The sequence below is a fragment of the Odontesthes bonariensis genome, chromosome 5, assembly GCF_027942865.1.
Source record: "Odontesthes bonariensis isolate fOdoBon6 chromosome 5, fOdoBon6.hap1, whole genome shotgun sequence".
NCBI classification, from domain to species: Eukaryota; Metazoa; Chordata; class Actinopteri; order Atheriniformes; family Atherinopsidae; genus Odontesthes; species Odontesthes bonariensis.
The window spans coordinates 40,725,709-40,753,498 of NC_134510.1; the positions used below are offsets into that span (position 1 = coordinate 40,725,709).

Genomic DNA, 27,790 nt, shown 5'->3' on the forward strand with positions numbered 1-27,790 from the left:
CCGTGGAGATTAATTTATTTATCTATTGATGGAAGTTTGTGTGCGAACGAATGTGCCAGCAGCCGAGTGAACTTTGGCTGTTCTGCTGGGGCCTCAGAGGTCTGTGAGAGGACCCCTGAGCACGGGTCGGACCGGTTTATTTATATTTTTATTTATTTATTATTTATTTATTTGATTTTTTAAATTTACATACATTATTGACATTCATGTGTAATATTTTTTACATTACATTTTATGTGCCGACAGTTAGAATTGCACTCTGCTCTGCGGTGGTCTGTTCCAGTTGGTTCTGCTCTCGTTTGGTGTGCTCTGCTTTGTCCACCTTTCACAGCGCTAATGGGAGCTCAGCTCTCCAAATTGTATTATTATGATTATTTTTTTGCATTTTTTTATTAGCTTCATGTGCACATTTTTTATTTAAATTACATTTTTTATACTTTACATTTTTTGCATTTTATATATGCTTGACTTTTTCACAACAAAGATCTGTGAAATCTGTTTGATTTGTTGTTGAATGGAAAGTTTATGATGGTTATGTTCCGCACTTTGTATTAAGAATGTTCAATAAAGGTTTATTATATACATTTTATTGTGGTAGCAGCAGTTACTGGTGAACTTTCACTAAACCTTTTCTGCCAAACGGTCTGCAGAGAATGACTTGGTTTTGTGAACTAAATTAATCAGGAAAGCCCACAGCTGCAAATATGCATCATTGCCTAAAATGATCAAAAATAGCCCAATTCCAAAAATATTGGTTTATTCCCACCCATAAAGATGCAAGAAGAGCCAAAATGATTTTTTTCAATGATTCTTCACATGCTTGGGTGCTGCAAGGTTAAGTGGTTCCACTTCCAGGTTGATGGAAGGTTTGCCGCCTAACGAACGCTGTGCTCTCGCCCGTCCGTCCCCAGTGACTTCAGCCTGTCCTACCTGTCCCTGAGGACCAGCATCGGGCTCTGGACCGCCTTCCTCTGCATCCTGCTGGTGGCCACGGACGCCAGCTCTCTGGTGTGCTACATCACCCGCTTCACCGAGGAGGCCTTCGCCGCGCTCATCTGCATCATCTTCATCTACGAGGCCCTGGAGAAGCTGGTGCACCTGGGGGAGCTGTTCCCCATCAACATGCACAGCCACCTGGACAACCTCACCTTCTACACGTAAGGGCGCCGGCGTACCTGTGCTTCTGAGGTTATTTACTGAGGTCTGAGCGCAGGCGTACCTGTGCTTCTGTTATTTACTGAGGTCTGAGCGCAGGCGTACCTGTGCTTCTGAGGTTATTTACTGAGGTCTGAGCGCCGGCGTACCTGTGCTTCTGTTATTTACTGAGGTCTGAGCGCAGGCGTACCTGTGCTTCTGTTATTTACTGAGGTCTGAGCGCAGGCGTATCTGTGCTTCTGAGGTTATTTACTGAGGTCTGAGCGCAGGCGTATCTGTGCTTCTGAGGTTATTTACTGAGGTCTGAGCGCAGGCGTACCTGTGCTTCTGAGGTTATTTACTGAGGTCTGAGCGCAGGCGTATCTGTGCTTCTGAGGTTATTTACTGAGGTCTGAGCGCAGGCGTATCTGTGCTTCTGAGGTTATTTACTGAGGTCTGAGCGCAGGCGTACCTGTGCTTCTGAGGTTATTTACTGAGGTCTGAGCGCAGGCGTACCTGTGCTTCTGAGGTTATTTACTGAGGTCTGAGCGCAGGCGTACCTGTGCTTCTGAGGTTATTTACTGAGGTCTGAGCGCAGGCGTACCTGTGCTTCTGAGGTTATTTACTGAGGTCTGAGCGCAGGCGTACCTGTGCTTCTGAGGTTATTTACTGAGGTCTGAGCGCCGCATCCTCCGTTTCAGGTGCCAGTGTTCGCCGCCCGCCAACGCCTCGGCCGACGTCCGGCAGGCCTGGAGGAGTAAGAACCTGACGTCGGAGAACATCGAGTGGGAGCAGCTGAGCACCGAGGTCTGACCCCCTTCCTGAGCAAAGATCTGAAGCCTGTCTGATAATAATCTGAAATATTCATCAGATTTTCTGTTCCTCAGAATGAAATTAAACGAATCAGAACCAGGCTTTAATCAGGCTTTAATCAGCCTTTAACCAGGCTTTAACCGAGGCCTTAACCAGGCTTTAACCGAGGCTTTAACCAGGCTTTAACCAGGCTTTAACTGAGGCTTTAACCAGGCTTTAACCGAGGCTTTAACTGAGGCTTTAACCATTCTATAACCGAGGCTTTAACCAGGCTTTAACCAGGCTTTAACCAGGCTTTAACTGAGGCTTTAACCAAGGCTTTAACCATTCTATAACCGAGGCTTTAACCAGGCTTTAACTGAGGCTTTAACCAGGCTTTAACTGAGGCTTTAACCAGGCTTTAACCAAGGCTTTAACCAGACTTTAACCAGGCTTTAACCAGGCTTTAACTGAGGCTTTAACCCAGGCTTTAACCGAGGCTTTAACCAGGCTTTAACTGAGGCTTTAACCAAGGCTTTAACCGAGGCTTTAACTGAGGCTTTAACCAAGGCTTTAACCATTCTATAACCGAGGCTTTAACCAGGCTTTAACCAGGCTTTAACTGAGGCTTTAACCAGGCTTTAACTGAGGCTTTAACCAGGCTTTAACCAAGGCTTTAACCAGATTTTAACCAAGGCTTTAACCGAGGCCTTAACCAGGCTTTAACTGAGGCTTTAACCAGGCTTTAACCAGGCTTTAATCAGCCTTTAACCAGGCTTTAACCGAGGCCTTAACCAGACTTTAAACAAGGCTTTAACCAGGCTTTAACCAAGGCTTTAACCATTCTATAACCGAGGTTTTAACCGAGGCTTTAACTGAGGCTTTAACCAAGGCTTTAACCATTCTATAACCGAGGCTTTAACCAGGCTTTAACTGAGGCTTTAACCAGGCTTTAACTGAGGCTTTAACCAAGGCTTTAACCGAGGCTTTAACTGAGGCTTTAACCAAGGCTTTAACCGAGGCTTTAACTGAGGCTTTAACCAGGCTTTAACTGAGGCTTTAACCAAGGCTTTAACCGAGGCTTTAACTGAGGCTTTAACCAAGGCTTTAACCGAGGCTTTAACTGAGGCTTTAACCAAGGCTTTAACCATTCTATAACCGAGGCTTTAACCAGGCTTTAACTGAGGCTTTAACCAAGGCTTTAACCATTCTATAACCAAGGCTTTAACCAGGCTTTAACTGAGGCTTTAACCAAGGCTTTAACCGAGGCTTTAACTGAGGCTTTAACCAAGGCTTTAACCATTCTATAACCGAGGCTTTAACCAGGCTTTAACCAGGCTTTAACTGAGGCTTTAACCAGGCTTTAACCGAGGCTTTAACCAGGCTTTAACCGAGGCTTTAACCAGACTTTAACCAAGGCTTTAACCGAGGCTTTAACCAGGCTTTAACTGAGGCTTTAACCAGGCTTTAATCAGCCTTTAACCAGGCTTTAACCGAGGCCTTAACCAGACTTTAAACAAGGCTTTAACCAGGCTTTAACCAAGGCTTTAACCATTCTATAACCGAGGCTTTAACCAGGCTTTAACTGAGGCTTTAACCAAGGCTTTAACTGAGGCTTTAACCAGGCTTTAACCAAGGCTTTAACCAGGCTTTAACCCAGGCTTTAACCCAGGCTTTAACCCAGGCTTTAACCCAGGCTTTAACCAAGGCTTTAACCATTCTATAACCGAGGCTTTAACCGAGGCTATAACCAGGCTTTAACCAAGGCTTTAACCAGGCTTTAACCAAGGCTTTAACATTCACTTGTCTTCATCTTCATCCTGAACTCTCTCTTCTGCAGGACTGTCGGGATTTAAAGGGCGAGTTCGTGGGCTCGGCCTGCGGCCACAGCGGGCCCTACGTCCCCGACGTCCTCTTCTGGTCCGTCATCCTCTTCTTCACCACCTTCTTCCTGTCGTCCTTCCTCAAGCAGTTCAAGACCAAGAGATACTTCCCCACCAAGGTCCGCCGCGCTGCCGCCTGTTAAAGTCTCAGGATGTGTCAGAAGTCGTGCTTCAAAGATCCTTCTGTGTCCGCAGGTCCGGTCCACCATCAGCGACTTCGCCGTCTTCCTGACCATCATGATCATGGTGCTGGTAGATTACCTGGTTGGAGTTCCCTCGCCCAAACTCAAAGTGCCCGACCGCTTCGAGGTGAGTATCTCTTCCCAGTTGGTTCCTCTGAGCTCGGGAGAAGCTGTCGGCTCGGCGGGGGGTCGGAGGTCACGGGGGGTCTGAGGTCACGAGGGGTTGGAGGGTGCGTTGCATAGGCGGCGTTGTAGGCCGCGTTCTCGGCTCCGATTCGTCAACGCCAAGCCGACGACCTCGAGGCTCAACATACGCACGATCAGAACTTTTCTGTTGCCGTTTCCCGAACACGTGGACAGACACAGGAAGTTAGCACGAGGGCGGGAAGCCAAAGAGACAAAGACAATGAACAACGGAGCAGAAAACTGAGAACAGAGAACAAACGGGTCAAAGTTTCATTCATTTGTTGGAGGTTACGACTGTATTTCCCTGTTTGTGCTGTTTGAAAAGAAGATGCCGACAGCTCGTCTTATAGCTTGCTAAAGGCCTCGGTATGCTTCTCCGTCTCTGTGGTCATTAAACCTTTCGAAGTTCTCCGTCGGGCTGTCTGATACCCAAGGCAGTTCACCTCCCGATCAGTAGGCGGCGCTACGTTAGACGACCCAATCTCTTACGTCTATGGTGAAAGTGGTTGATTGATTGTTCACCTTCCGGCTCCGTTCCACTCCTCACAGTAAACTCTTTCAAAAATGGCGGTGTTGTTGTTCTGAGAGAAAGGAGCTAAACCGGAGAAGTGATTCCGGAAATTATGTTGTTAGTCGACCAATCACAACCCTTGCGGTTTCCACGACTCTCCGTTGCCTCGACGGATAGATAGATAGGAATGTCCCTCCCAAAAAGAGAAATAACCCTGTTTTTCTTCTTCTGTTCAGCCCACCTCTAAGAACAGAGGCTGGCTGATCTCCCCTCTGGGACCGAACCCCTGGTGGACGCTGCTGGCGGCCGCCGTCCCCGCGCTGCTCTGCACCATCCTGATCTTCATGGACCAGCAGATCACCGCCGTCATCGTCAACAGGAAGGAGAACAAGCTGAAGGTGGGTGCCGGAGCTGGGGGGCGTTCTGACGGGTCATAAACCTAACCTCCGGGTCATAAACCTAACCTCCGGGTCATAAACCTTACCCCGGGGTCATAGACCTTACCTCCGGGTCATAAACCTTACCCCTGGGTCATAGACCTAACCTCCGGGTCATAAACCTTACCCCCGGGTCATAAACCTTACCCCCGGGTCATAGACCTTACCTCCGGGTCATAGACCTAACCCCCGGGGTCATAAACCTAACGCCCGGGGTCATAAACCTAACGCCCGGGGTCCTAAACCTTACCTCCGGGGTCCTAAACCTAACCTCCGGGGTCCTAAACCTAACTTCCGGGGTCCTAAACCTAACCCCCGGGGTTCTAAACCTTACCTCCGGGGTCCTAAACCTTACCCCCGGGGTTCTAAACCTTACCTCCGGGGTCCTAAACCTAACCCCCGGGGTCATAAACCTAACTTCCGGGGTCCTAAACCTTACCTCCGGGGTCCTAAACCTAACCCCCGGGGTTCTAAACCTTACCTCCGGGGTCCTAAACCTTACCCCCGGGGTTCTAAACCTTACCTCCGGGGTCATAAACCTAACTTCCGGGGTCCTAAACCTTACCTCCGGGGTCCTAAACCTAACCTGTGTGTGTTTGTGGCTGCAGAAGGGCTGCGGCTACCACCTGGACCTGCTGGTGGTGGCGCTGATGCTGGGCGTGTGCTCCATCATGGGCCTGCCGTGGTTCGTGGCGGCGACGGTGCTCTCCATCTCCCACGTCAACAGCCTGAAGGTGGAGTCGGAGTGCGCGGCGCCCGGCGAGCAGCCCAAGTTCCTGGGCATCAGGGAGCAGAGGGTCACCGGCTTCATGATCTTCGTGCTGATGGGCTGCTCCGTCTTCATGACGTCCGCACTCAAGGTGAGTGTCTCCGCCGGCCGGCTGGCGCACATTAAAGGGACAGTTCGCCTCTTCTGACATGAAGCTGTGTAACATCCCATATCAGCAACATCATTTATGAACATCTTCTTACCCCCTGCTGCGTCCTGTGAGCCGAGTTCAAGGAAATTGAAAGAAAGGAAAGAGAAGGAAAGGAAACAAAACAAAACAAAATTAAAGGAAAGGTCTGGCTTTTTCCTGGAGAATGATTTTGTGATGCAAATGTATTACTCTGTTGAACGCATATTGTTTTGAGAAGCAAAACACTTTATTTTTTAAACCCCAGCCAACTAGCCGGACTACCTTCATCAACACCAAAACGAGGCTGGAACTCTGCTCACAGGACGCAGCAGGGGGGAAGAAGATGTTCAGAAATGATGCTGCTGATATGGGATGTTACACAGCTTCATGTCCAAAGAGGCAAACTATCCCTTTAAAGAACGGCGAGTTTGAGCGGCCAGAGAAATAAAAACGGCGTGTGTTCCCTCAGTTCATCCCGATGCCCGTCCTGTACGGAGTCTTCCTCTACATGGGGGCGTCCTCGCTGAAAGGCATCCAGGTCCGTCCCCGCCGTTCCCTCCGTCTGACACTTTAACTACAATGTCACTTTAATTTTATCAACGCCTTATTTTATTTATTTGCTCATTTTTTCTTTTATTTTTTTGTCAACCTTTTTTTTTTTTTTTTTTTTTTATTTATTTTGTTTTATTGACATTCAGAAACAAACATTCACATCCGGTACATGTGCATATATCTTGCATCTCTTGTCTGTCCTAGATGCCAAAGTGGTATTTTTGTTTTATGTCTAAACGATAAAAAAAAAGAAAGAACCAAAACCCCTTTTCTGTTTTTGTTTTCTTTGTGATTCCATTTTCCTTGTTCTTCCTTTAATGTACCGCTCTTTGCCCTTCTAATTGCCCTATTTTTTTCTGATTCTGTCCCATCTCACCCGTTCTCACCTCTTTGGTCCTTCAGCTGTTCGATCGGATCAAGCTGTTCGGCATGCCGGCCAAGCACCAGCCGGACCTGATCTACCTGCGCTACGTGCCGCTGTGGAAGGTGCACGTCTTCACCGTGGTGCAGCTGTCCTGCCTCATCGTGCTCTGGACCATCAAGGCCTCGGCCGCCGCCGTCATCTTCCCCATGATGGTGAGAGCGGTGAGAGAGACGTTCGGCGGCCTTTTTTCTGTAACGCGGCGACTCACGTCGGGCCTGCGGCTCTGTGCAGGTTCTGGCTCTGGTCTTCATCCGGAAGCTTCTGGATTTCTGCTTCACCAAGAGGGAGCTGAGCTGGCTGGACGACCTGATCCCAGAGAGCAAGAAGAAGAAGGACGACGACAAGAAGAAGAAGGAGAAAGAGGTGAGGCAACGGGACGGGGAAACCACGGGACTCTGGCTGTGTTCGATACTGCATACTACATACTGCATACTACATACTGCATACTACATGCTGCATACTACATACTACATGCTGCATACTACATGCTGCATACTACATGCTGCATACTACATATTACATACTGCATACTACATGCTGCATACTACATACTACATGCTGCATACTACATACTGCATATTACATACTGCATACTACATACTACATACTGCATACTACATACTACATGCTGCATACTACATGCTGCATACTACATACTGCATACTACATGCTGCATACTACATACTACATGCTGCATACTACATACTGCATGCTACATACTGCATGCTACATACTGCATGCTACATACTGCATACTACATACTGCATACTACATGCTGCATACTGCATACTACAAACTACATACTACATACTACATACTGCATGCTTCATACTACAAACTACATACTTCCATTCTGCATACTACATACTGCATACTTCATACTACAAACTACATACTTCCATTCTGCATACTACATACTGCATGCTGCATATTTCCATAATGCATACTACATACTGCATGCTGCATACTACATACTGCATGCTGCATATTTCCATAATGCATACTGCATACTACATACTACACTACATACACGATTACGTTGCATCTTGGGTAGTTTGAGTATGAGTAGTAACCTCATGATGCATACCCAACATTTCGGAGAATCTAGTATGCATCCGGGAACTTCTCGATTACTAAAACTCGCATACTAACTCAGAAAGTTAGTAGGAGTAGTAGGAGAAGTATGCGGTTTGGAACACATTCTCTGTTTCTGTGTCCTGATTGGCTGAGCTCTGTTTCCAGGACGCTCGGCGGATGCTGTTGGACGTGGAGGAGGAACCGCCTTACGACCCAGAAAACATCCTCAAGTTCCCCATAAAAGGCCTGAAAGGGCGGTGAGTGGCTGACGCAGCGCGCTGATCCCTGTGGCCACGCCCCCCTGTGGCCACGCCCCCTGCAGAGAGTAATGTGTGTGTGTGTGTGTGTGTGTGTGTGTGTGTGTGTGTGTGTGTGCGTGCAGGTCGGACCCGTCAGAAGTCAACATCTCTGATGAAATGGCCAAAAGTGGCATCTGGAAGTCTGTTTCCATGCAGCCTGAAGGCAGCAAAGGTCTGAAACGCTGCAGCAGGTAAATGCCTCAGAAAGTCGGAAACGTCTACCTCCACCTTTTCCCCGTCACCACCACCTGGTCGACCCGTTTAAAGCCCCGCCCTCTCCGACCCGTCACTCTGAGGGGAAACTCTCACCCTCTGAATCTTCATCAAAGATTTGAACCAAAACTTCTTCTCTGGTTAAATATTTTTATTAATTTTCTCTAAATTTCACCCGGACATCTTCCATATAAACACTTCCTGTTAGCTGCATGAGCTAACGGCCAAACACTTTCTGTTTGCTGCGTGAGCTAACGGCCAAACACTTTCTGTTAGCTGCATGAGCTAATGGCCAAACACTTCCTGTTAGCTGCGTGAGCTAACGGCCAAACACTTTCTGTTAGCTGCGTGAGCTAACGGCCAAACACTTCCTGTTAGCTGCGTGAGCTAACGGCCAAACACTTCCTGTTAGCTGCATGAGCTAACGGCCAAACACTTTCTGTTAGCTGCGTGAGCTAATGGCCAAACACTTTCTGTTATGAGCTAACAGCCAAACACTTTCTGTTAGCTGCATGAGCTAACGGCCAAACACTTTCTGTTAGCTGCATTAGCTAACGGCCAAACACTTTCTGTTAGCTGCATTAGCTAAAGGATAAACACTTCCTGTTAGCTGAGTGAGCTAACGGCCAAACACTTTCTGTTAGCTGCATGAGCTAACGGTCAAAGCTTCCTGTTTGCTGCATGAGCTAAAGGGCAAACACTTCCTGTTAGCTGCATTAGCTAAAGGATAAACACTTCCTGTTAGCTGAGTGAGCTAACGGCCAAACACTTTCTGTTAGCTGCATGAGCTAACGGTCAAAGCTTCCTGTTTGCTGCATGAGCTAACAGCCAAACACTTTCTGTTAGCTGCATGAGCTAAAGGATAAACACTTCCTGTTAGCTGAGTGAGCTAACGGCCAAACACTTTCTGTTAGCTGCATGAGCTAACGGTCAAAGCTTCCTGTTTGCTGCATGAGCTAAAGGGCAAACACTTCCTGTTAGCTGCATGAGCTAACGGTCAAAGCTTCCTGTTTGCTGCATGAGCTAAAGGGCAAACACTTCCTGTTAACTGCATTAGCTAAAGGATAAACACTTCCTGTTAGCTGCGTAAGCTAACGGTCAAAAGCTTCCTGTTATGAGCTAACGGCCACACACTTCGTGAGCTAACACTTCCTTTTAGCTGCGTGAGCTAACGGCCAAACACTTCCTGTTAGCTGAGTGAGCTAACGGCCAAACACTCTCTGTTAGCTGCATTAGCTAACGGTCAAAGCTTCCTGTTATGAGCTAACAGCCACACACTTCGTGAGCTAACACTTCCTTTTAGCTGCGTGAGCTAACGGCCAAACACTTTCTGTTAGCTGCATGAGCTAACGGCCAAACACTTCCTTTTAGCTGCGTGAGCTAACGGCCAAACACTTCCTGTTAGCTGCATGAGCTAAAGGCCAAACACTTTCTGTTAGCTGCATGAGCTAACGGCCAAACACTTCCTGTTAGTTGCGTGAGCTAACGGCCAAACACTTCCTGTTAGTTGCGTGAGCTAACGGCCAAACACTTCCTGTTAGTTGCGTGAGCTAACGGCCAAACACTTCCTGTTAGTTGCGTGAGCTAACGGCCAAACACTTCCTGTTAGTTGCGTGAGCTAACGGCCAAACACTTCCTGTTAGTTGCGTGAGCTAACGGCCAAACACTTTCTGTTAGCTGCTTGAGCTAACGGTCAAAGCTTCCTGTTTGCTGCATGAACTAACGGCCAAACACTTCCTGTTAGCTGCGTGAGCTAATGGCCAAACACTTCCTGTTAGCTGCATGAGCTAATGGCCAAACACTTCCTGTTAGCTGCATGAGCTAATGGCCAAACACTTCCTGTTAGCTGCGTGAGCTAACGACAAAACACTTCCAGAACTCAAGTGGAATTAAAAGATCTACGGGGAAAAAAAGCGGAAAAAAAATATTAATATATGATGTTTTTAGGTCGTTTTAAAAGGGAAGAGACGTCAGAAAACTTTGCTTTTGTCTTCCAGTCAGGAGAAGCTGGCGAGCGTCCAGATAAGCGTGGAGAACGAAGACGGTCGCAGAGTGGTGGATGCCGAGACGGCGCTATGATCCGTCAGCGGGCGGCTGGAGGACGAGGCGGATGGAGGCGTGGGTCCTCCGTCCCGACGGAGCGAGGCCGAACAGCGCTTCTCTCTTCCTGCGTTTTCTCTGACGAGGTGAACGCTTTATTTTCTCATCGTTTTATGGTGAAACACGGAGACTCCGACTCTGGGAGCAAACATGGCCGCCGCTGCAGTACGCAGCGCCCTCAGGTGTCCGCCGTCGCCGCGCTGTGATTGGCCGACGGCCCTGAGAAACTCGTTCAGGCTCTGCTTTCCCGACGCAGACGAGGCTCTTCACCTCGGACGGAGCTTTTAATTTAACCACCGTGTCACAGCAGGTGTCCTTCTTCTAACTTTTCTTTGTACATTTTCAATAAAGCAGTTTGGTGGCGACGATCTGAGTCTGTTTCATCCCTCAATAAAAAATCAGGATTAAAGTTTAGGGCTGGGCAACGATTAAAATGTTTAATCTAATTAATCACATGATTTCCCTGATTAATCACGATTAATCACATCTGTACGCAGAATCCAAAAATGAATTCAAAAGTAGCGTATAGCTTTTAGCATTTAGCTTTATTTTAAATGTGCTGCCATATGAATGAAAGTGCCATAACATTTGTTGTGCAAACACACTTTTAACATCAGCATCTTTCTGTAGTTTTTATGTAGAAGCCTCGCTCCACTGTCTGTTTCCTTGAATGACTTGCTGCTATCAGTTGTGTGTTTTGCCTTTAAGTGATATTTTAGACTGGAACTACTACGCTGAGAAGACAATTCAACTTGGCAGTGTTTACAGATGACTTTGGTTCTGTCGACTCCGCCGTCTGGAAGAACTTTAACATGAAAATGGCCGAGTAAAAGTTCCGTACCCTTCTCCATGTTTGGTGGATCCGCCGATTACTTTCTTTTCCTGTTCCACAGCAGACAGCAGCAGACTTTTACAAAATAAAAGCCTGTGAGCAGCAGACTTTTACAAAATAAAAGCCTGTGAGCAACAGACTTTTACAAAATAAAATAAACTAGAAAGCTGCAAGCAGCCTTGAGCAGGACCGAGCGCTGGACGCTGTAGTCGCACAGCTCTCCCCACACGCACGATACCCTCTGCATACGTACAGCACATAATAACCCCAATGCGGAGGGGTATTAGAACATTTCTAGGGGGCGCCACTGAGCCATTTAGCTCCGCCCACACACGATACTCTTTACATACGTACGAGGTCTTCAGGGTGGACGTGTGTGCCAAGTTTCATGACTTTGCGATGATGATAAGGCTTTCAATTCACATGATTTTCACCGCCTGGCCACGCCCACACCGTTCAGAGTTTGGAAAAGTTTCTCCATTATGTTTCCCTCCATGTCTTAAGAGTAACCTGGCCAAGTTTGAAGCTTGTAGCATTAAATTTGTAGGAGGAGTTCGATGAAATGCGAGGTGTGGGAAAAAAAAAGACATTTCCAACCACCAGCAGGTGGCGCTATAGGTTGATGTCACTATGTTATATGTGCACGTTCAGGCTGGGTCCAGCATTCACCGTATGAAGTTTGGGACAGATTGGATAATGTATGTGAGAGTTATAAGCGACTTCATTTTTTGTAGCAAGTGATGGCGACTCATCGAACTTTGAGCCGTCGCCATGGCCACGCCCTTTAAGTTTTGAAAAAGTTTCCCCATGAATTTTACCCCCCCATGTCTTAAAGCTGCAGTCGGCAGGTTTTCAAAATTGCGAGTCTAAAGTCGGAAAATTCGAACTGATACAACTTTCAGGTCCCTCCCCCAACCTCTAACAAGCTCCGAATCGCCCCCCAAACCCCTCCCCCTCTGTGGACGAGGTTATGCACGTGAGTTCACACCAGTGTGAGCGGCGCACACAAGCTGGGGCAGACTCACGCTCAGCAGCGTGTGCACAAGCTGTGATTGACAGGTAGGATTCCTCCACCCTAACGTGATTGGTTAAAAACAGCCGGGAGCGCTCGGTTTTTGTAAGCACGATTACAGGCTTCAGAGGGAGCTACAGATTTCCTTATTTTTCCTAAACAGCCTATTTAATATTCTACTTCCAGAATCCCATGACAGTTCAAGCTAATATGAAAAAAAAGTTTCCGACCGCAGCTTTAAGAGTAACCTGGCCAAGTGTGAAGTCTGTAGCATTAAATCTGTAGGAGGAGTTCGATGATATGCAAGGCGTGGAATCGGGCAAAAATGGCGCCAAAACTCACCTTCCATCCAAAATGGCCGACTTCCTGTGGACGTGGGACCATGGCAGCATGAGACTTTTTTGTGCGTCTGGGCATGATGAATGAGTGCACCGAATTTTGTCGTCCCACGCCAAACTAACCGCAATGCGGCGACCATTTTTAAGCACCGTAAACTTTAAATATAAAGTTTAGATTCTTTCATGTTGTCGACTGGCAGGTGGTGCTCGCAAAATTTCAAGAGTTTTCAAGCACCTTTTGCAAAGAATAATAATAATAAGACGGAAAGAATAATCCTTACAGATACAATAGGGTCCTTGCAGTTTCACTGCTCCATCCCTAATAAATTGTGCGCGATGAAATATTTAGCGGCGTTAAATAATTGACGAGTTAACTCGATAATAACGAGTTAACTCGCCCAGCCCTATTAGAACTGTTTGCCTCTCGCTGTTTGAAAACCTCAAACCCAGAAAAATGTGTTTGCTGCAGACTTTGTGCTCCTGAGAAGGTGAAAATGAGAGTTCCCAGCAGGGGGCGCTGATGCTCCACATCAGTGCGAGATCATGATCAGAACAGCATTAACAGCAGAAAGAGCAGCACCCAGTGGCCAGACAGCCAACAGGACACATTATATGGGTTACACTGGAATTAAGCTGACTGGTCTGTCTGATGAGGTCGGATGAGGTCTGATGAGGTCTGATGAGGTCTGATGAGGTCTGATGCGGCCTGATGAGGCCTGATGAGGTCTGATGCGGCCTGATGAGGTCTGATGAGGCCTGATGCAGCCTGATGCAGCCTGATGAGGCCTGATGAGGCCTGATGAGGTCTGATGAGGTCTGATGCAGCCTGATGAGGCCTGATGAGGTCTGATGCAGCCTGATGAGGTCTGATAAGGTCTGATGAGGCCTGATGAGGCCTGATGAGGCCTGATGAGGTCTGATAAGGTCTGATGAGGTCTGATGAGGCCTGATGAGGCCTGATGAGGCCTGATGAGGCCTGATGAGGTCTGATGAGGTCTGATGCAGCCTGATGAGGCCTGATGAGGCCTGATGAGGTCTGATGCTGCCTGATGAGGCCTGATGAGGCCTGATGAGGCCTGATGAGGTCTGATGCTGCCTGATGAGGTCTGATGCAGCCTGATGAGGTCTGATGAGGTCTGATGCAGCCTGATGAGGTCTGATGCTGCCTGATGAGGCCTGATGAGGTCTGATGCTGCCTGATGAGGCCTGATGAGGTCTGATGCAGCCTGATGAGGTCTGATGCAGGCTGATGAGGTCTGATGAGGTCTGATGCAGCCTGATGAGGTCTGATGCAGCCTGATGAGGCCTGATGAGGCCTGATGAGGTCTGATGCTGCCTGATGAGGCCTGATGCTGCCTGATGAGGCCTGATGAGGTCTGATGCAGCCTGATGAGGTCTGATGCAGGCTGATGAGGTCTGATGAGGTCTGATGCAGCCTGATGAGGTCTGATGCAGCCTGATGAGGTCTGATGCTGCCTGATGAGGCCTGATGAGGTCTGATGCTGCCTGATGAGGTCTGATGCTGCCTGATGAGGCCTGATGAGGTCTGATGCTGCCTGATGAGGCCTGATGAGGTCTGATGCAGCCTGATGAGGTCTGATGAGGCCTGATGAGGTCTGATGAGGTCTGATGAGGCCTGATGAGGTCTGATGCAGGCTGATGAGGTCTGATGAGGCCTGATGGAGGCCTGATGAGGTCTGATGAGGTCTGATGGAGGCCTGATGAGGCCTGATGGAGGCCTGATGAGGTCTGATGAGGCCTGATGAGGTCTGATGAGGTCTGATGGAGGCCTGATGAGGTCTGATGGAGGCCTGATGAGGTCTGATGAGGTCTGATGGAGGCCTGATGAGGTCTGATGCTGCCTGATGAGGTCTGATGAGGCCTGATGAGGTCTGATGAGGTCTGATGGAGGCCTGATGAGGTCTGATGAGGTCTGATGAGGTCTGATGAGGTCTGATGGAGGCCTGATGAGGTCTGATGGAGGCCTGATGAGGCCTGATGAGGCCTGATGGAGGCCTGATGAGGTCTGATGCTGCCTGATGAGGTCTGATGAGGCCTGATGAGGTCTGATGAGGTCTGATGAGGCCGTACAGATGTACTTCCTGAGGGTTCTGAGGAAAAACACATCTCCCAGAGCCTGAACTTCCTGAGGGTTCTGAGGAAAAATAACATTTCACAGAGACTGCTGGTGTCCTTCTATCGGTGCTGCATTGAGAGCATCCTGACGGACTGTATGTGTGTGGTACAGCATCTGCACAGTGGGCCAGAGGGTCATTAAAACCACATCTACCCAATTCAATTCAATTCAATATGTAATGTGCAGTACTGACCCGCGCCCACAGGGTGGCACCAAATCACCTCAGAAAGTACCGGAGCTGCTCTGAGAATTCACCTCAGTTCCTGTGGTGAAAGTACAGTAACAGTGAAAAAATACTTTAACAGCCAGTTACTTTAAATATTGAGATAAAGAAAACAGATCAACAATGGTTTGGCTCTTTGTGGTTAACACGTCAGCAGTTTAAGTTAAAACCGGACATTCACTGTGTTAATTAAGATGTTTTCATCACTGACATCTCAACTCTTTCTTGGGTTTTCTTCATTAAAACTAATCTCTGAAAAGTTTGGTGTTCTTTTAGATTCAGGTTTTCCATTTTAACAGGTTGACTAACAAGTCAAAGTTTATTTCTACAACAGTCTGATGAGCAGCAATAGATATGAGTTAAAATAAAATAGTTTAAATAAAACTTCAAGCATCAAATAAATGAGGGATAGATTCTGTAAATGTTCTTCAGCCAAATGGAGACATTTTTAAATCCATGTTAAAAACATTTCTGTTCTCATGTGTCTATGCATGAAATCTGCACGATATCTTTTAACTTATCTTGACTTTTGCTTGTTTTTAAATTCATTTAAATGATTTTATTTGTTTCTCTTTATATTCTTTTATGTATTTTTTATTTTTATTTATATTATATATATATATATATTTTAATGCTTCTTCCACTACCTGCTGCAATGCTTTTATTTTATGTAAAGCACTTTGAATTGTTTGTACATAAAATGTGCTATATAATTAAATTGATTTGATTTGATTCAGATGGAACTACTCTCACGGTTAGAGTCAGGTTAGTTTACAGAAATCACTCTTAAGACTCTCCTTTTAGCTGATATTCTGCAGTCTGAACCAGCTCTCGTTCTTCAGGGGCTTCCTCGTGGGTCTGCTGTGAACCGATTTAACATTCTTGGGGATTCCAGAGCTTCCTGTAAGCTGATCAGGGAAAAGGCTGGAAGGCCTCTTTTCTTCTGGGTTCGTCCGATTCGGTCCGTCAGCCGCACTGAGATGATCCGGTCTGAGCCTCGTATCAGACCTGCTTCCTGCCGTCTGTGCACACCGCTGCGACCGGTGTTAATGCCGACACATGCATCCAATGCTGGTCCCCTGCTTTAAAGAGAGAATGGACCCTACATGCGATAGATGCAAGCAAGCTCCTGCAAGTCCATTACACATGTTCTGGACATGTCCAAGACTATATCATTTCTGGAAATCTATTTTCAAAACTCTCTCTAAAGTGCTAGAAGAGCCATTTTAATTTTATCGACGCCCTATTTTTTATTTTTATTTTTTATCTTTTATTTATTTTTATTTTTATTTTTTTATTTATTTGCTAAATATTTTATTTCTTTATGTTTTTGTCACCCCTTTTGTGTTTTTATTTTCTTTTTCTTTGTGATTCCATTTTCTTGCTCTTCTTTTAATGTACCGCTCTTCGCCCTTCTAATTGCCCTTCGGGGATAAATAAAGTTTTTTCTGATTCTGATTCTGATTGTATCCTTCCCCCTTTAACCCTCATGTTGTCCTGCAGGTCAAACTTAAAACTGCACGGTGTCCAAGGACTGTCAAAGTGTACCTGGAAGTGATTCGTAGGGCCTTGTTAACCCTCCTGTTGTCTTGCAGGTCCAAAGTGAGCCACCACCATGTTTAGCTGTAGAAAAAATACCTTAAACTATCTTTTTCCTTTTCCTAAAGGGACCCCATCATTAGAAAAAGTCACACTTTATTTTTGTTCATGTTTCCATGTGGGCTGTACACCACTAGGGTACAAAGATTGTCTTATGGGTCATTTTTGACCCGTGAATTATAAAAACATTTAAACAGCAGAAAAAAGTTCAGTTTTTTTCCCTTTCAATATAATTAATTCAGAAGTAATTACTTCACATTTATATAAAAGCAATAATAAACCTTATAATAATAATAAACAAGAAAACTGTTGGTCCAACTGACAGTTGGTTTGTGGTAAAAAAAAAAAAGTGTAATCCTGAAAACTGGTGATTGTCTTTTTGTATTGTGTAACAAAAAATACATGATAAAAAATGTATTGAATTGAGTTGAATAGATAAATAACAGGTGGTTTCATCATACAAAATAGATTTTGGATTTAAAATTTGATTAAGTTGCTTTATTTTGGGGCTTTGGTAGGGCGGCTCATTTCTGACCCGTACGACAAAGGGCAGTAAACACAATGTTAAGACCTCACAAAGGGTTAAAGAGAGACTGGAATGATGTCACCACGTTATCATTTGTTTACCTGATCGAATTAACAGATGCGAATTTCAATAAGTTGAGTTGAAATGCCAACATCAGGGCTCTGATGTACTGGATGAGTGACATGGACAACCCTGATACCCCTAAATGGCTAATCCTGAAGAATACGTCCTGTAGGCTCGCCGCCTTACCAGCCCTACTGTGCTTGGAACTCCCGCTGTTAAAACCCATTTCTTATTATACCACTAACCCCATAGTTGCTCAGTCAGTAAGAATTTGGAATCAGTTTAGGAGATCATTTGAATCTCTCCCTCTCCGCTCCAGTAGTTAAAACCAGGGGCGTAGCACCAAATTTGGGGCCCCAGAAACAACCACTACCATGCATATTTGAACCAACATGGACCCTATGTTAGGCTTTTGGGACACTTGTATAGGCCAATAGTTATTATGAAAATAAATACATTCAAGACAAATATGGCTTCTATTTCACAATTATGTGGTAGCCAACAAAATGAGAGATTATTTTTTAATTATTTGACTTCGGCTGCTATCACAGTGGTATCCAACGGAATGAAAATGGGATAATCAGTTACTGTGGGCTGTAATTTTGACATTAGGGCTCACCTTTCTGGGGAAAGAAATCAGTCAGCAGCTGCTTTCCTTCATTTTTTCTCTCTTGCCTTTCTTTTCTTTTCTGAAAGCCTGATTTTTTTTTTTTTTGGATGACATCTTTCATGTGCCGGCTGCTGCGTTTAATGCCTAATAATGAAGGGAGTGAAATTTATTGCGCATGTACAATCAAAAGTCCGCCAGAGGGCGGACTAAACCAATGCGCACTGATAATGGGGGTGTCTGATATAGATTATAGCCTATTTGCAGGCTGGGATATACATTTCAACAGATGTATTTCCAGAGAACATTGGATTTGCATAAATTACCAACAAATATTGACATTATTTAAAAAATGATTTTTAAAAAACGAAATAAGAAGAACATTTCCCTTAGCCCCCCCCGTAGGCTGGACCCTGTGAATCAGTCTGACTTTCCCCCTGTTCGACGCCGCTGGTTAAAACCATATGTTTACCCCTTCGATACTAGATGGAGCCTTTGGTTTCTGGCTTAACAAGTGGGATCCTATCATTGCAGGACCTTTATGTAGACAATAATTTTGCATCTTTTGAGCAACTGGTAAACAAATTTGGTATCCCCAGGCCTCATTTTTAACTTTATAGCCTCACACTCCAATTGTTTCCCCTTATATCCCCCCACATCTCTGTTAGATTCTATTTTCAAGTCAAGGACAGATTTAAGGCAGATTATAGGTAGGGTATATAACCTTCTCAATCTACATAATCTGACAACTCTAGATCACCTCAAAAACAAATGGGAAGAGGATTTAAACGTGCAGATCCCAGATGTAATCTGGCAGAAAATTATCCAACGGATTCACTCATCATCCATTCGTCAACAGTAGTTAAGATAGTACACCGACTTCCCTGGTGGAAGGTCAGGTCGTCTAGAATTAGACCGGAGTTGGACCCTACATGCGATAGATGCAAGCAAGCTCCTGCAAGTCTCTTACAAATGTTCTGCACATATCCAAGACTATATAATTTTATATCAATCTATTTTCTAGACTTTCTCTAAAGTGCTAGAAGAGCCGTTGGATCCTTCCCCCTTTATTGCCCTATTTGGTGTTGCACCGCAATCTGTACATCTCAGCAATTATAAGTGCAACTTGTTGGCCTTTTGCACCTTGTCTCAGCGGGACAGTCCTAGAATGGTTCAGGTCCTACTTGGAGGAGCGGAGTTATTTTGTGACGTAGTAATCAGGCTGATCGAGTGGCTATGACATGTGGAGTTCCTCAGGGGTCAGTTCTTGGACCCCTTCTGTTCACCCTATACATGCTGCCTCTGGGTCAAATTCTGAAGAACTCTAAAGTCAACTACCACAGCTATGCAGATGACACACAGATATATCTGGCACTGTCTCCAGATGACTGCAGTCCTATAGAGTCATTGTGTGACTGCTTAGAGCAAGTCAAAAAGTGGATGAACCAAAGTTTCCTTCAGTTAAATCAAGAAGAAACTGAGGTCATTGTGTTTGGCAACAAAGAGAAGAGGTTTGCTGTCAGTAAACATCTTGAGTCACTGTCTCTAGAAACTAAAGACCAAGTCCGGAACCTCGGCGTGCTGATAGACTCAGACCTGACCTTCAACAATCATATCAAATCAGTCACCAAATCAGCCTTTTATCAACTTAAAAAGGATCCAGAATGAAGGGTTTCATGTCCCAAACTGATTCATGCTACATGCTAATGCTAACGGTCTTCTGACTGGACTCCCCCAAAAGAGTCTCAAACAGCTGCAGCTCATTCAGAACGCTGCAGCCCGAGTTTTAACCAGAACAAAGAGATCACATCACATCACCCCAGTTCTCAAGTCTTTACATCGGCTCCCGGTCAGATACAGAATAGATTTTAAAGTTCTGCTGCTCGTCTACAAATCACAGAACGCTTTAGGTCCAGAATACATGAATGACGTGCTAGCAGAGTATAAACCCAGCAGAGCTCTGAGATCTGCTGACTCAGGTCAGATAGTGGAGCCCAGAGTTCAGACTGGACCCGGTGAAGCAGCTTTTAGCTGTTCTGCTGCTCACATCTGGAACAAACTACCAGCAGCTTTTAGCTGTTATGCTGCTCACAGCTGGAACAAACTACCAGCAGCTTTTAGCTGTTATGCTGCTCACAACTGGAACAAACTACCAGCAGCTTTTAGCCGTTATGCTGCTCACAACTGGAACAAACTACCAGCAGCTTTTAGCCGTTATGCTGCACACAACTGGAACAAACTACCAGCAGCTTTTAGCCGTTATGCTGCTCACAGCTGGAACAAACTACCAGCAGCTTTTAGCTGTTATGCTGCACACAGCTGGAACAAACTACCAGCAGCTTTTAGCTGTTATGCTGCACACAGCTGGAACAAACTACCAGCAGCTTTTAGCTGTTATGCTGAACACAACTGGAACAAACTACCAGCAGCTTTTAGCTGTTATGCTGCTCACAACTGGAACAAACTACCAGCAGCTTTTAGCTGTTATGCTGCTCACAACTGGAACAAACTACCAGCAGCTTTTAGCTGTTATGCTGCTCACAACTGGAACAAACCACCAGCAGCTTTTAGCCGTTATGCTGCTCACAACTGGAACAAACTACCAGCAGCTTTTAGCTGTTATGCTGCTCACAACTGGAACAAACTACCAGCAGAACTGAAATCAGCCACAACTGTAAGCACTTTTACATCCAGGTTAAAAACATTTCTCTTTTTGTGTGCGTATGGTTGAGTTTCTATCTTTCTTTTCCCCTCTTCTTTGATTGCTTTTAATTTCTATTCTATTTCTTTTTTCTCTTTAAATTGCTTGTTTTTATGCTGCTTTATGCTGTTCTTTTAAATGTCTTTATGTAAAGCACATTGAGTTGCCTGTGGTATGAAATGCGCTGTATAAATAAAGATGCCTTGCCTTGTTGGCCAGGAGACTTATATACTGTTCAGGTGGAAAGACCCTCGTCCCCCCAACACATTCTCATTGGGTCAAAGAGATTATGCAACATCTTAAACAAGAGAAGATCAGATACTCTCTCCAAGGGTCTGCTCAGAGATTCTATGCAGTTTGGCAGCCTTTCTGGACATTTGTATAAAAAATGGAAGCAGAGAAAGAATGTAACCCCATGGACTGGTTTTGTGCTGTGTCTGGTTTTATTTTGTGGTTTTTTTTCGTCACTCTGGTGGGTGGGGTGGGTAGGATGGGTGGATACTGGGGTTTAGACTAGATACAGTATAATGTTTGTATTATGTATAGTGTGAAAATCTTCAATAAAAAGACCTTGATCAAAAATAAATGAATGAATAAAAAGATTTTTAGATTATTTCATGCAATACTGAGTAAAGATTGATATCAATGATATTCATGGGTCTTTCAGGCTTACTTTAAAAGTCTCGGCCCTTACTTTGGAATATTTGTACAATAACATAATAATAGGTGAAAGAGATGCTATAAAATGTGCATGTATTATTAATCCACATGAAAAAAATAAGAAAAAGAAAGATGATCGAATGAAACACCATCGTCAGCTTAGCATTATCAGTGTAACTTTATTGGATGGATGTAATAATCCACACCTGAAACCCTCCCCTGAATGAGGATGCATTCCTCGGCGTGACACCGGTCCTCTGCAGAGCCGTGGCTGTTCAGGGACAGCTGGTTGGGATTAAAACGCCACCCAGTGAGAGCGATGCGTCGCTGCTGGAGGTTTCTGAACATGTGGAAACGCTGAAGCCGAGAACTGCATCACATGACTTCATATTGCGTTATTTTTCCAAAAAACAACCGACGACCCCCTTCATTGGTTTCCATCTCAGACGTGAGAGGAACTGGGAACATTTCCAGGTGTGAAATGTCCTCGGACGCTAATGAGCTCGCGTATGCAATTTAAAGGATGTGCAGCTGTGGTTGATTATGCTAAAGAAAGCGAGCCATGAAGCCTCAGCTCGGTTTGTATCGCAGCAGATCCTTCTGTAGGTACAACAGCAAACAGCACCTTCAGTGTTTATGGGGTTAGGGTTAGGGTTAGGGTAAGGGTTAGGCTTAGGGTTTGATTGGGTTAGGGTAAGGGTAAGGGTTAGGGTAAGGTTAGGGTAAGGTTAGGGTTAGGGTAAGGGTTAGGGGTAGGGTAGGGTTAGGTTAGGTTAGGTTAGGGTTGGATTGGGTTAGGGTTAGGGTCATGTGTCATGTTTTTAAAGCTCTTAACGGCCTCGCCTTGTTTTTACTTCTTCTTCTCTTTATTTATTACCTGCTGTAAAGCACTCTGGTACACCAAAAGCAGAGTGGTGTAAAAAGAGAGTGGCGACACTCCCACAGACTTCTATAGAAAGAAAGGAAGTCACGTGGGTCACGGAGACGCCACAGTTCCAAACAAGGGACGCAGCTCCGTTAACCTCAATTGCTCGTCAAGAACAATTACTGGTAAGTTAATAAAATAACAGCATTTTAAACGTTTTTTACATTTTTAAGCATTATCTATCAGAAGTATACTCTTAGACATCGTTATTTTTACATTTGGTTAGCATGAAATGTTGATGTTGATGTTAAAAATAGAATGGATTTAGGGACCTAGCTTAAAGCTTGGTAACGGAGACTAACGTGAGGTAATTAACGTGATCATTTCACTAAAGTCCGGTAACTTTTTATTGTCAGGTGACATTGTGTAAAGTTGTTTTGATTGTTAGGTTTTAAAACATTACCAAAATACTATATAGGCCTATAGAAATAATACATTTTTGGTATTTCTGACGTATTTTCTCCGGTAAATTGATTAAATTACAACATTTTTGGCATAGTGAGGCATTAGCTGACTGGTCTTTAATTAAGTAAGTTTTTTTCAGCATGACTTCGCAGCTGTGATAAGGAATTTATTAATTTCTCTTGTTGTTGTCAGGGAGGTCAGCAGATGTGGTGCTCGCTGCTGTCATGGATCCACCCTCATTAGGACTTCAGAACTTTTCTATAATGTCCAAAGCCTTAAATTTGATCAAATATATTTAATTGTTGCAGATTAATCTACCCAACAGTATAAATAGCAGTAAAATAACTTCTTTAATAAGGCTTGTTTTACATTTTCCATGATGACATTTTATAATAAAATGTTTGGTTTAAATCTGTTTTGTTTATTTTTGTTCACAACTGACACATTTATTTTGTCATTAATATGGTTTTAACCAGAAAAAAGTTAAATTCATATTTTAATCCATCCATCCATCCATTATACCCGCTGAATCCGTCGATCGGGTCGCGGGGGTGGGGGGGCTCATTGTCCATCTGACACCAGAGAGAACAGACAGACTGAATGACATCTTCTACAGATGGAGTGTTTGGGACAACAGGAGTAGATCCTGGGAACAGACAGTAACATCAGGCTCTGTTGAAGGATGTAGATCTGAAGGTAAGCTGGACCTCTGGCATGATTCAGTATAAAGGAGGACGAGGTAGCTGCCCCCTGCTAGCATGCAGGGGTACCCTCTACGATTTAAAATGGTGATAAATGTGTCTCTGCGCTCCAAAAAAGAAAAACGTTGATAAAATACATCATCAGTGAAGTGATCAATGCACATTATGGGTCAATATTTACCGAAAATTGCGTCGTAAATGTTAAAGTTATCGTTTTTGTGCTCCGTCCCGCTAAAACCCGTTCAAACTGACTGACAGCGCTGTGATGCTTGGAACTCCGGAGGCTCACATGAACCACGTGACAGCCCTAGCGGCGACTTCAAAGCGTGTCGCAACTCTGTATTACTCTATAGCTCTGACCAAAAGGATTGTCTGTAAAGGGCTGTAGAAATAAAGTACATTTACATTACCATCTCTACTTTCTGCAGATGATGTGGTTCTGTTGGCTTCTTCAGCACCTTCAGCTGCTCTGGAGCGGTTCAGGATGAAGGTCCGATCTGAGGCCACGGTTCTGAACCAGAACTTCCCGGATCAAAGGAAGTTCTGAGCAGAAGTGAGATGTCTTTCAGAATCGCCTCTAAAACGTCTGTGTTGCAGTTATTGGTTTGGAAAGGTTCAATATGAACTCATCGGTGTGTCTGAGGAGCAGCATGAGTCGGGCTCCCTGCACTCTGTTACTGATCCAGATTACTCAGAGTTCCAGGGAACCCTTTGAATCTTTACGACTGGAGCAGAAATAATTCAACACAGATTCCAGCGAACGCCTCAGATGAGTTCCATCCCTTCAGCCCACGTCGGTGTCACATAACAACAACACACGTTTACATGCTCTCTGCCTCAATTTCCTCCACAAAGCCAAATTCTACAGAAAATTCCTGAAGTTCAACATCTGCAAAAAATGAGTCTGTTTCCAATGGCCAACATAAAACCAGCCGCAAACATGGTGATGTTTGCTGTTTCAGCTTTAAACTCCAACATCACAATGAAATACTATGATTTCCTTTGGACTGGTTTTGATGTCCCTGAGAGGGAGACGAGCCCACCGATGGATTTATGTCCACACAATGAAGGGATCACACTAATGAAGGACCCCCATTCTGCCTCAGTGTCTTCACTCCACATATAATCCCGTAAGTCTCTGCAGATCCCCGTCCAACAGCGTGAATAAAACCATCTCTCTGTGAATTCAGATGAATTCTCTGGGTGTCTGCACACCGCAGGTGGGTTCCAGTCCACCTTTATGTCTTCCTTCAGCAGAGAAACACACTCCAGGATCTCCTGACACCAGATATTAATGTCTCCTGACCTCACGGAAAACCTGGAAAAGTCACAAACATTTAATAATGAAAAGTGTCAGATGTTCGTTCCGGCACATTTCCATAAAAAAGTCCTCTGCAGAGTTCGGGACTAAACTGGAAGGTTCAACGATTCAATTTCAATTTAAAAAAGCACCAAATCACAACAAACGTCATCTCAGGACACTTCAAAGATTCAAGAGATCCAGTCCAGTTCCATCAGAACCAGAGCCAGGAAGGTGATCTCAGGTGAGGCCCTATGCAGAAACATTAAGGAATGGGTCAGAACAACAGAGAACTTGTCACGCCCATGGACTCTTGTTTTTAGTTTTATGTTTTAGATCACGTTTTTGTGTTTCGGTTCATGTCTTAGGCCACATTTACACATAGCCGGGTATTTAGAGAAACGTATATTTCCCCCCCTCCGTTTTCAATAGTAACATCGTGCACACAACATCGTTTTCAAAATACTTGTCATTTACATTAAACCGCATAAATAAGCTGTCAAGCGCCATAATAACTCTGCCAAACCTGTTGGTGGCAGTGTAGGGAAAGGAATAAAGCCATGCAAGCCAATCAAAATCCTCAGAATCGAGGACTTTCCTCATGTGAAGGAGGAGATAACGCGAGCAAATATCACAACAAAACTCAAGGCAATAAGAGGGAAATATAGACAGTCAGTGGATACTGGACGCAGGAGCGGCCACGGAAGAGTGGTGCTCCTCTGTTCTGAACTGTGCGAGCAGGTTTGGGCTGGCAAATGCAATAAGGCCAGAATCGTAAAAATGAGTAGAACTTTAACATCATCCATGATAATCCTGATCAGTAGCCAAACAAACTGTAAACATAAGGTGCTCGCATGATGTTAAGCATTTTCTGGCGCATAATGTGACGTTTAAGAACCTAAAACGCCGTTTCTCCCACCTGACACGGCAACACATAACCGGCGTTATCAGAAATATCCACTTTGGCCGGAGGTTTTAGAAATAATCGTTTTATGTGATAAAAACGGGGTTTTGGTGTAAATGAGAGGCCAAACCGCAGGAAAATATCTGCGTCTTCCTATCGTGTAAACGGGGCCTTAGTTTTCCCTGCACTCTGTTAATTAGTTCACTCACTGCACCAGTTTATTCCCCACCAGCTGCACCTTGTCCCCAATCACTCTCACTCCCTATTTGAGTTCTCAGTCCTTTGTGAGATTCTCGCCTTTCCTTACCTGACCTACCAGACCTGCCTGCCTTGCTTCCCATGTTCCACGTCGGTTTTGTAAAGTTAAGTATTTATTTATTTATTCTTGCCATGCCATGTCCTTTTATTTTCTCAGTAACATTCTTGAATCCGGCTTTAGCCGCGCTTTCTGTTGTTACTTTGTTTTTGCTTAAAAAAACCCAGTTTTCTATTTTTGAAGTCCACATCCGTGTCCTACCTTCCCCACCTTCCCCCCCAATCCCAAAACCGTGACAGAACTGTTTAATTATTCAACTCCTCACCGGCCCTCATGGACAGAATCTGGTTTACGGTGCTCGTTGGAGTCCAAAAGTTCAGCGCCACCTCACCGGTCCTCATGGACGGCATCTGGTTTACGGTGCCCGTTGGACTCCAAAAGTTCTGCGCCACCTCACCGGTCCTCATGGACGGCATCTGGAGGTGCAGTCGGGGGAAGGAGGATCGTCTGGTTTGGGAACCTCAGGGTTCCATCTCTGCTTTCTGCAGATGATGTGGTTCTGTTGGCTTCTTCAGCACCTTCAGCTGCTCTGGAGCGGTTCAGGATGAAGGTCCGATCTGAGGCCACGGTTCTGAACCAGAACTTCCCGGATCAAAGGAAGTTCTGAGCAGAAGTGAGATGTCTTTCAGAATCGCCTCTAAAACGTCTGTGTTGCAGTTATTGGTTTGGAAAGGTTCAATATGAACTCATCGGTGTGTCTGAGGAGCAGCATGAGTCGGGCTCCCTGCACTTGTGGGCGAGACATGTCATGACATGGCCTAATTACACCGTGTGGCTTGTTGTCCGGTTCATATGAATATTGTTTAAGGTTAGAATGAGCTTGTTTAGGATAATGGCGAAAGCCAGGCGCCTTAGAGATTGGGCTTGAGCCAGGTATGCATTGTATGAAGCAGGGCAGTATAAAGGAGTGTCACAAACCGAGGTCAAAGGCAATTCTGAATGCACATGTCTCTGTGACGGTTTGTAAAATAAAATTCCCCATGAGAGGCTGACTGCGCGGCACAACACACTCTGTAGCCCCTTTCACACTGAGGAAGAACCTGCGTTTAATTCGCGAATTTAGCGTGTCCGCTGTCTGACCCTAGCCAAATTTGATGTGAAAGCAATTGACGCGGGATGGACGTGACGTGAGGAGTTTAAGAGACAGGATGGACAGCTCACAGACACATGTGTGTTCAGAGCCATGACAGCTAAACGTCTTCGTCGACGCCGTTCGCGTTCTTCTGCTTCAAATTGTCGATGGATTTCCTCAACTTGGACATTATAGTGCTCTTGTTTTCTCCGCATATGTTCTTCGGCGGCATCCCACGCTGGGACCATCCACACCCCGTAAAATAACATCTCCATGAACTGCATATACACTTGCGTGACCGAACAAACAGCCAGCAACAAAAACAAGTCCTCAAGGTGTCCCGCCATCGTTGGTTTGAAAAATTTGATGCAGACAGGTGTATTTAACCCTACCTCCGACGCATGGCTTGTGCCTACGTCATTGTGCACGCCCAGCATTTTCTGTGTTTCGTGTGACGCTCTGCCACTAGGCAACTCCCCCTGAACTCGGCTTCAGGCGACACGGGTCACCCTGACACGCCAAGCGTTCACATTGCTCGACACGGGATGAAGTGGCAATTTGGACCCGCGATGGTAGCGGATCTCAGTGTGAAAACAGCTTGTTACTGATCCAGATTTCTCAGTTCCACGGAACCGTTTGAATCTTTGTGACTGGAGAAGAAATAATTCAACACAGATTCCAGCGAACGCCTCAGATGAGTTCCATCCCTCGGTGTCACATAACAACACATGTTTACATGCTCTCTGCCTCAACTTCTGCCACTGAGCCAAATTCTACAGA

General features: G+C 45.3%; 1 protein-coding gene across 2 annotated transcripts in view; it reads left to right on the forward strand.

Annotated features, from left to right (window-relative positions):
* slc4a7 (solute carrier family 4 member 7) overlaps window positions 1–11,059 on the forward strand; it is a 130,113-nt gene extending 119,054 nt beyond the window's left edge. For both annotated transcript variants that reach the window (XM_075466382.1, XM_075466381.1), the window contains exons 14-25: window positions 912–1,157; window positions 1,836–1,941; window positions 3,767–3,928; window positions 4,005–4,118; window positions 4,925–5,086; window positions 5,734–5,985; window positions 6,494–6,562; window positions 6,979–7,152; window positions 7,232–7,363; window positions 8,243–8,334; window positions 8,460–8,567; window positions 10,587–11,059. In XM_075466382.1, the coding sequence (XP_075322497.1) occupies window positions 912–1,157; window positions 1,836–1,941; window positions 3,767–3,928; window positions 4,005–4,118; window positions 4,925–5,086; window positions 5,734–5,985; window positions 6,494–6,562; window positions 6,979–7,152; window positions 7,232–7,363; window positions 8,243–8,334; window positions 8,460–8,567; window positions 10,587–10,668 (1,699 nt within the window). In that variant the 3' untranslated portion in view covers window positions 10,669–11,059. The remainder of the gene's footprint in view (window positions 1–911; window positions 1,158–1,835; window positions 1,942–3,766; window positions 3,929–4,004; window positions 4,119–4,924; window positions 5,087–5,733; window positions 5,986–6,493; window positions 6,563–6,978; window positions 7,153–7,231; window positions 7,364–8,242; window positions 8,335–8,459; window positions 8,568–10,586) is intronic.
* Window positions 11,060–27,790: the final 16,731 nt, after the last annotated feature.